This window comes from Convolutriloba macropyga, unplaced genomic scaffold, assembly GCF_964194025.1.
Source record: "Convolutriloba macropyga unplaced genomic scaffold, txConMacr16.3 SCAFFOLD_6650, whole genome shotgun sequence".
Classification (NCBI taxonomy): domain Eukaryota; kingdom Metazoa; phylum Xenacoelomorpha; order Acoela; family Convolutidae; genus Convolutriloba; species Convolutriloba macropyga.
In genome coordinates, this window is record NW_027452494.1 from 1 (window position 1) to 9,294 (window position 9,294).

General features: G+C 61.4%; 1 protein-coding gene across 1 annotated transcript; it reads right to left on the reverse strand.

Moving 5' to 3' along the window:
• Positions 1–187: 187 nt before the first annotated feature.
• On the reverse strand, positions 188–7,001 carry LOC142357526 (uncharacterized; the record flags this gene model as incomplete). Its single annotated transcript, XM_075409139.1, has 10 exons — positions 6,894–7,001; positions 6,711–6,848; positions 6,502–6,554; positions 6,263–6,378; positions 3,511–6,230; positions 3,059–3,366; positions 2,394–2,838; positions 1,814–2,096; positions 1,335–1,734; positions 188–1,205 (listed from the first exon to the last, which is right to left on the reverse strand). Coding segments are annotated over exons 1-10 (5,589 nt in total), but the record flags the coding sequence as incomplete, so codon positions are not given.
• Between the last annotated feature and the right edge of the window lie 2,293 nt (positions 7,002–9,294).

Here is a 9,294-nt window from a genome sequence, read left to right on the forward strand (position 1 = left end):
CGTGCAAAAGCCGGTTCGGAGTAAGCACTAGCAGTCACTGAGCGGCTCTCCCTTCTGATAGGACTTGCAGCCCTCCCTCTCGCTGTTCTAAACAATGCCCCTATCTCTGTCCCACAGCAGAGTTGAGGTCCCTTGGCCCAGCTGTGCTAGTGCGGGATGGCAGGCAGGAAAAGGAGCAGCCACTCACATGCATCTGCATATCGGGGGGGACAGGCACTCTGATCCCCATCTGCCCGAGCTGCAGCAGTTGCTGAAGGCTGAGCTGCCCAGTGGCGGCTGCCTGCTGGAGCACATGCATTGGGACCCCGGCAAGCAGGTTGGGATGCAGGCTGCCCTGAGCCATCTGCATCAGCATCTGCTGCTGTGCCTGTGATGAAGGAGGGGGGCCACCGTCAGGGGGTGGCATCATGTCGTGACGCATAGGTTGGCTCGACCGGCTGCCAGCAGCCGCGGGGTGCTGTTGCTGCTGACCCTGTGGAGGCGGGTCCCCACGTTCCGAGGCACCACCCCTGTCTGAGGCGGACCTGGCCCCGCCGCGGCGCTGCTCGCGTAGCGCCTGCATCACGTTCTTTTGGATCTGAGCAGCCATGGATTCCGGCATCCCAGGCGGGAGAAGGCCTGCAGCCTCTGCAGCCCTCATATGGGCCAGTGCCTCGGCCTCAGCCTCGGCTTGCGCATCAGCGTCAGCATGGTTGTCCGTTGAGGCCGGCCGGGCACTGTGGCTTGTCTGTGCCTCCGGTCCCGCTGTTTGGTTGGCCTCCGGCTCCGGCTTGGGGACCCTCCGAGAGCGCGGACCAGTGGACCTCAGCTTGGCTGGAGGCCCAGTGCGGGTCGGTTTGGCAACCTCTGGCTTCTGATCTGGCATTGGACTGTCATCATCCATTCGCTCATCTGTCATCAGCTGCGCCTCGGCCGCGATGTCTGCAAGTTCACGCATGGTCTCTTGAGCAGCTGCCCCGCCTCCCACCTTGCCACTTGCCGGCTTGGCGGTCTCAGCGGGGGCAGGGGCAGGGGTAGGGGTAGGGGTAGGGGTTGCTGCAGCAGCAGCAGAAGCAGAAGTAGAAGCAGAAGCAGCAGCAGCCTCGGCTCGCTGCTCCTTCTCGCCTTCGCCCGGCAGCTTCTCCAGCCCCATTCTCTTCCGGTGTTTCCCGAAGTAAGACTTGCAGGACGCCTCTGTCTTCGTGGCCCACGCGCGCTGCCACTTCCTGGTAGCAGAACAAAATGGAAAGTCCAACTCAGCTATCTGTAAACGATGGTGGCCAGACTTTTTGCATGCGAAGCTAAAATGAGCACGGCATCAAAGAGCGGCAGACAAGGCATGGCAGCCCGCACACCTTCCAGTTGCGGCCGAACTCCTGAAAGGCCTCAAAGAAGTTGACCTGGTCAGTCTCGGTCCACTGAGCGCTGCTGACCACCTCGATCGGGTGAGGACCACTGCCTTCTGCCATGCGAGGTGCGGCCTTGTTACTGTCCTTTGAGGAGCGGTCTCGGCTCTTCTTTGCCTTCTTTGTCTGATCTCCGTCTTTCCCGGCCCTCTTCTCTCCGCGGGAAGTGCCCGCGCCAGGACCTGATCCCGCGGCTTCTTCATCGTCGCCGGCGAGATCTGCGGCGACGATCTCGGCCCGTGCTGAGCCTCGAAGAGCAGCCCGCTCGGCACGGGCTCGGGCCGCCTTGGCGGATCTTCTCTTCCTCTTTGGCCCGCCTCTCCGCCTCCTCCTTGGCCCGAGCTTGTGCCTGAGAAACACAAGCATGGGCATTGTGAGGATCAGCGAAGACAGCACACAGATGTGTGCAACAGCCAGCAGCAACCCACAGGCCAGGCAAAAAGGGTGCGATGCTGCGAGGTGCAAGGCTGTGCAGCCACCATGACAGTGCGTAGCATAGACAGACAGAGAGCTCACCTGAGGGCCTCCCTGATTTGAGCCGGCGACCATGTAGCCCTTCTTCTTGTTGGCGTCGCTGTACATGCGCCGCTTCTTGAGCTGCTTCTTGCGCCGGTAGTTAGCAAACGCGTCCAGCTTCTGGTTCTCGTAAAAGTACCGGATGCAGTCACCCACAGACCGGTGCTCCAAATACGAGGCAATCCTCCGGAAGTCCTGCACGTGAGCACGCAGCAGACCACGACGTTAGCAGCAGGGTTCTTCTGGACTGTTCGGAGCCCGTGCACGAGAGGCATGGCACTGCTAGCAAGCAGAGAGCGAGGCCGGGCGACGGGTCTCATCTCCTCCCTTCTGCCGTTGCCGGCCAGCCCCTCCCCCCAAAAGTGACCTTACATCTGCCCATCCCTCTCCCGTGCATTACCTCCCATGCGCACCCTGCCACGCCATCAACCGAATCCCACCCCTGTGTTTAGACACAGATACACAACACGACTCCACCCTTCTATGGCATACCTTGGGGTATTGCTGGAACTTGTCTAGGAAGGTCTTCTTCTCCTCAGGTGTCCAGGCCCTGACGATCGCTTCCTTCGCCAGCTCTGCCGCTGGGTCTTCAATCAGCATGCTGTCTGTCATGATCACACGGGACTGCTTCTCGCGCTCGCACAGCAGCTGTGGAGGGGGTTTCACCAGTGTCTTAAGCTTCTCTACGGCCTGCAGCTGTGTGATGATCTGCATCTCTCCATAGTCCGAGCTCACTGCTGTAGCCCGTGCAGAGCGAGCAAGGTTCTTTGCTGGCTTGGTGGTCGGCTCCCTGGCCTGCTTCATAGCGGCACGGTGCTGCTCGCTAAGCTTCACATAGTGCTGCAGGAGGCGCAGCGTTTTATCGTTCACAGTCTGTGCCCGCAGCCTCACTTGCTCAAGAAGGCTGTCTTTGATCCTGGAATGGGTCTCGGCGTTCCTGGGAAAAGGGCAGTGCAACAGCAACTCAGGGCACACGTGCTGCTGAGGGTTCCCGGAGGGGCCTCCGGCAGGCAGTGCCATTGAGGCGGCAGGAAGGGGAGACTGTGACAAAGGGACCGGGGCCGCGATCAAGACGGAGACACAAATAAGAATGACCGTGTGAGGGGCGAACAAATACTCAGCCTTGAAACTGGGCGAGGGGAGGGGAGGGGTCTCACCGGACCCACAACTCTGTCTCGCATGGCGGACGAGATTGCGGCAAATTCAGGTCCTTGATATAGGGGTTGCACGGCGGAGTGGCGGCGGTGATCTCTGCTGGCGTAGCGGCAGGGGGCTGCCTAACAGAGCCGATCATTGCTGAGGGCAGCAGGCGATGTAGCCCCTCTGCAGCGGCCGCTGCCCTACGCATGTTCTCATCCACTGTCGCTGAGACGTGGCGCCAGCGTTTGCTTGACACTGGGATGCGGGTAGCGATGCGGGTCGGAGCTTGCAGGGCCTTCACGGCCTGCAGCTTCTCCTGGACAGCCTGACCGAAGCAATGGACAGTGACGGGTTAGAAAAACAGGAGGGGGGGGGGGGGGGGGGGGGGTTCAGGGGATATCTTTATCAGGCGCTCGGTGCGAGCAGAGAATGCCTACACACACGAAGGCAACAGAAGCCAGGAGCTTACCGCCACAGCGTCACGCCGCGCGGAATCCTCTGCTTCTTTCTGTGAGGCAGCTGTCTTCACCTTGGCTCGCAGGGCTTCCAGTTCTGCTTTGGCCTTCTCAAGCTGTGAAGCTTCAGCGGCATCTGCGTCCGCGTCAGTCTGAAGCTCCTCCGTGAAGTCATCCTCCGACATGGAGCTGATATCGCTCTCGTCGCTGCTCACCTCAGGCAGCGCGGGGCCGGCCTCCATGGCCTTGACCTCCTGGTCTGCCTGCTGCACCTTTTGCCGAGCCGCCTCAAGGTCTACCTTGGCTGTGGCGAGCTGCTTTTCGATGGCCTCCATGTCGTTTTCCACGTCCTCAATGCGCATGAACATCTCCGCCTTGCGCTGCTTGTTAACGTCCACGGGCTTCACCTGCTCGGCAGGCTCGGGGGCGGCTGCGGCGGGCTCGTCAATCTCCATGGGCTTGGTGAGAATAGGCGGCAGAGAGGACGGTGGAGCTACGGGCTGCTGCGGGGACGGCTGGCTAGATGGTTGCGCGCCTCCTGTGCCTGGTCTTTCCAACGGGCTGGCCGACGTCGACCTGATGACATCCCCAGCCACTGAGCTGGCCCCTGCGCTACTCTCTGAAGCTCTCCGCAGTGCTGCCGGGGCCGCAGGTGTGGTGCCGCCGCCAGCGTTGCTCTCTGAGTAGCGTCGAGGGAGGACAGGGACAGCTGCCTTAGGAGTGGCTCCGGTGCTGTCAGAGACCCTCCTGGCTGGTTGAAGAGGCGTGGCCTGGACGGGAGCTTTGGCTGCAGCGTCTGCTGTCTGTTCAGGTGCAGTTGCCGGAGGTGGAAGGGTGGGAAGTGGCGCAGCCCCGACAGGCGGTGTTGTGGAAGCAGCGGCGGGTCCTGGCTGGGCCTCAGGCTTCGAAGCGACAGCGGCATCAGGGCCAACAGGGGCGGCAGCTGCTCCAGTTGGCTCCGCTGCAGGCTCTGTTCGTGCGCTGGTAGATGGCACCTCAGGTTTGGAGGCTGTCGCATTCGCAACTGAGGCTGCTTGTGTCTGCCCTTCGGAGGTCGTCAAGGTGGGCGCAGGGTGGGCAGGATCCTGGATGGTGGGCAGAGGGGACACCGCAGGCTTAAAGGGAGACTGGATCTCGGGCTGCGTGGTCGGGGCGGACGGGGAAGTTTCATATGATTTCAACGGAGGCGCGACCGCGGCTGTACGGGGTACTGAGTCTGCAGGGGGGGCTGCCGGATCCTTTTGCTCGCCGGGCGCTGCCACTTCGCCAGGAACAGCAACTTTGGTCGTGGTGGTCAAGGCTGATGAGGTAGAGGCCGGTGGTGCCTCCTCGGCGTGGTTAGCAGCATCGGACGAGCTGAGAGGGTGAGGCTTTGGTGCTGCAGAGGGCTCAGAGGCCCCTGTCGCTGCTCTTGAAGGCGCAGCATTCGATGAGGCTTCTGCAAGGACTAAGGCTTCATCCTTTGAGGCACCCTTCACATCCTGTCCGGAGGCAGCAGAGGTGTGCGGCTGGGCGGAGGGGGCAGCCGCCATTGGAATTTCAGGTACCGGAACGGCCGACTTTGCCGCGGCGACGGCCAAAGAGTCAGGAGTCGCCTGTGATGGCTTTGCAGTGGAGGTGGCCTTATCCTTCTCAGCTGCATGAGCATCAAACAACAAAGAGGATTTGGCTTCCTCTCCTGCAGGGGTGGCAGCCCCCGGGGTAGTAGGGGTGGCTGCCAGTGCTGCCGGAGGCGGTGTTGCGGTGAGCGAGGCCTTTGTACCATCCTGGTCACCTGCGACGGGCGTGGTTGGAGGCTTGGCTCGACGGGCGAGGCCCTGACCCCATCCGAGTCTCTTCCGCTTAGGCTGTGATCCGTCTGCGTCAGCATCAGAGCAGGTTGGGGACATCGGGCCAATGCTGCTGCGTGCCTCTCCTCGCGCAGTGGAGATGAGGAGGCCCGAGACCAGTGGGGTTTGGGCGACATGGCCGCGAGGAGATGCATCTGGCAGGACAGCGGCGGCAGAGGAAGTCGGGTCGGTAGTGAGGGTGCTGCTGTCCTTCCCGGACTCCCCTGGCTTTGAGAGGTCGGAGGAGGGCGCCGGGCTAAGGATGGAGGCTGAGACCGGCTTTCGAGGCTCCAGGCGGATGCTGCCGAGGTCGCCTGTGGAAAGCTGCCGCCGGGGTTCAAGACGCACCTCTGGGAATGGCTTCGCCAGCGGTGCAGGAAGCCCCTTGAATTCCGCACTGGTCCCTGGTTGCCCGTCCTTTTCGAGCGATGAGGCGTCAGACAGCTTTCTGGGGATCAGTGGGGGGCCACTGCCTGAAGAGACTGCCCTTGGGGAGCCGACCACTGGGAGGGAGGACGAGCGATGGAAGGGCACCCCAGAGCTGATTGGTAGCCCTCCTCCGGCTGCGCTTGCTGCTAGAGCAGAAGAAGGCTTCTTTCCCCACGCTCCCATGCTGCTCTTCACCGCTGGGGGTGCTGGAGCTGGCGGTGCTGGCATCCGGCTGGGCAAAGCCGGCTCGGCTGGGATTTCCCCCGCCTCGATCTCCGTGGATGCCGGGGCGGGCACAGAGGAGCCAGGGCCGCTGCCAATGCTTCCGGCTTTGGAAGCATCTCCTCCAATGCCAGGAGGCAGTGAGGTGACAGGCGGCGAGGTGGATGGGGTGGCTCCGGGGCGTGGTGGAGGCGGAGGCGGCAGGGAGGCAGCGCCGCCGGACGTTGAACGGCGCAGCGCAGCACTGCCGTCGACTCCAGCGGCTCCTGCCCGCCAAGGAGGTGACTCAGGTGTGAGTCCAGGTCGTCCATCCCACTGGCCTCCATCTCGCCCAGGCCCGCCACGTCCAAAGGGTGGGGCACCGAAGCCGTCGCGGGCAAAGGGATGGCGACCGGCATCGACCTGCGTGGGATCAATGGGAAAGTGCTGGTAAGTAGAAGTCAGGATGCCCCAGGCACAGGCAGTGGAATACAACAAAATGAATGGAGAGTACTGAGGTATGCCGGAAGGACGCCGCGAACGCACCCCTGCTGGAGAGAAGCCAGTACCACGGCCTCTATCTGGAAGGAAGGGCGGCCCTGCAAGCAACAGTGAGGGCAGCCAGTTCGGAAAGCAGCTCACTACCAGCACAGTCGGAACGCGAGGTTTGCGGATCACACGGTGGCAAAGAGAGAAAAGACACAAGTGTGTGTTTGGGTGGATGGGAAATGGGATGGGGTTGGCCGGGGGCAAACCTGACGGCGTTCTGCGGGGAATGACAGGTCCGGGCACAGGGCCCGGGCCAGCAGGCCCTCCTCTGCCGGCTCCAAAGTAGTTAGGCCCCCAGTTTGGGGGTCCGCGCTCAAAGTCTCTGGCGGTGGGTGAAATTGGGTCTAAGCGTCCGCGCTTGAAGGGCGCGGCCCCTGGGCTAGGGGCACCTGGAGCCCCGCTGCCTCGCCCGGCACCAAATCCCGGCCGCTGATCCAGTGGGGCACCAGGCCATTCCCGCTTCTGCAGGAGACGTGGGAGCAACGACAAGGGGGCATGGAGTCAGATCAACCGGGGAAGCAGTGCTTAGGGCAGCAGGCCAGAAAGCAGGAAGCGACGCAGGCGATGCATGGCCTTGGTGGAGCAGCAACCTTTCCAGGAAACCCTCGTTCGCGCTCCAAGCGCGTGTATATTGGGCCAGACTCCGTGCCACGCTCCTGCAGAGGGGGAGCAGCCAGGTGTATCAGTGCCAAAGACCCCGGGACATTTGACGGGTGTGCAAGTGCTCGTCCACACTAGGAGAGGAGCCCAGTGCAAGAACTGTGTCAAGCAGCGGATGCTGCCGTCCTGATAAGCCCTCAGGTGGAAGAGATCCCAACGAGTGCCTGCCGCTGGTCCCTGCCGATGAAAGGCAAGTGAGGCCCACAGAAGGCGGGTAGGAAGGACAAGAGGAGACGGCGCTCTGCCCACACGCCGAGGCTGTCAGCAACCAGTGAGCTCTGCCAACGTACAGGCTCTAGGCACGTGTCCCCAAACACACAGGCCGAGACGACCAGCCGACCCGCTCTTCGAGCACGAGGAAAACTCAAACTCCACCGACTGACGGGTTCGGCCTCGCAATCCGTAGACCGCGCGGCGGCACCTCGAAGGAGGCCCGGGGTCAGATGTAGTGGGGTGGGGGGTGAGGGAGAAATACGTTGGGAACAACGGGGCAACCTCGCGCAGATGGGGCGATTTCAGACACCCGGGTAACCCTTAGCAGACACTGCAGCCTCTCGTCGACGGCAGCGTTGGCGCCGCATGCAACTAGGCAGCCGGTTCGAGAGAGACGATTTCATGGAATGGCACGGCCCGAAGCAGAGACGACCTGGCTAGTGCTCGAGCTGGGGGCGTGGCGGCTGTGGGCTGCCGGTTACCCGGACTTGATCCCCGGGTTAGGAAAGGTCAACGCCCACGCAAGACACCCTATAGAAAGGGTTGGTGTGGCAAGTGTTCAGCAGTAGGAGTGCCGGCCAGGCCGGCTAAGATTGGGCAGAGAAAGATGTTGTGAGGTGATTCCAAACGCACTGCTGGTGTGGTGACGACCGTGCGCTGCCCACACCTTGCACCAACCGCGCTCTTGCCATGCAGAAACCAGGGAAACCCCCTGGTGGCTAGGCCCTACCCCCGGGTTAACACATACCTCAAGACAGGAAACCCAGGTGCTGCAGAGCAGGACCACAGAGCATTTCCAGTCGGGGCGCACCTGACGACCGTAGTGTCGAGGGTCGTCCCCCATGGCTTCCGCCGCTCTGCAGTGGGACAAGAGCACACTTGCGGGCAGATGGCCACCGCCAGTAGTCGCCAAGTACCAGTCACAGACCGGGTGGCAGATTAATGTTTAGCCGGGTCTGAACAAACTTACTGTGCTTTCTGTCCAAGACTGCAGGTCTGGACGTGTGGCGTCCAGCCGTTTCGTCTACACAGCCATGCGCTGTATCTGTCAGCAAGCAGGCACGTTCTGCGTCAAGACAACCACCTGCACCCACAGGACTTACTGTTCTGCCAGGCAGCCGGTAATCTATCGTGACGGTGGATGGTTGCTGTGGCCTGTCAGTGAGTGTGGCAGATGATGAGGCAGGGCAGGCGTATGACCTACTGTTTCATTATAAAGTATGGCGTATTAATGCTATTTACTGCCTACCCTACCTACTAACCCCCCCAGGGTACCCTACCATCCCTTCAAAACGACCGGCCGGAACTCATGGGTGTGTGGGTGTCCGGTGTCCCCCGCCCGCCTGTTCTCCTGAGAATCGAAAAAAAAAAAATCCTCAGCCATGTCTCATGAACCGGGTTCCCGGCCAATGCACTACTCGTACTCGTACCTACATGTGCTATATATATATATTCATTGTATATACAGCTATACACAGAGCTTATATACTAGATCTTACGAGTACTTCTACTCGTACCAATCCTCCCACAGGAGCTAGGGTACCTACCCCTACCCACCTGCCCCCCGGCCAGTGTCTGTAACCAACCTCATTTTCCTCTCACCTGGCTGGTATCCTAGTTATGTAGTATGTACCTTAGCAGTTAGCGGCTGCACTCATCAGGTGCCCTAGCTAGGGGCTAGGTATGTAATAAATTCTCTCACGATCTCACGATCTCACCTCTCACGATCTCACCTGCCTGGCTGGTATCATCACGAAGAGCTAGCGCTGTGTATCCTTACAGTGTATGTACTATGTACATATGGTGCGGCATGGTGCTCAACCAGCTCAAGCTGCTGTCCAAGTACGAGTTGTACCCCCCCCCCCCCCCCCCCCCCCCCCCGCCCCCAAATGAAGACGAGCCGCGATCGAATTTGCA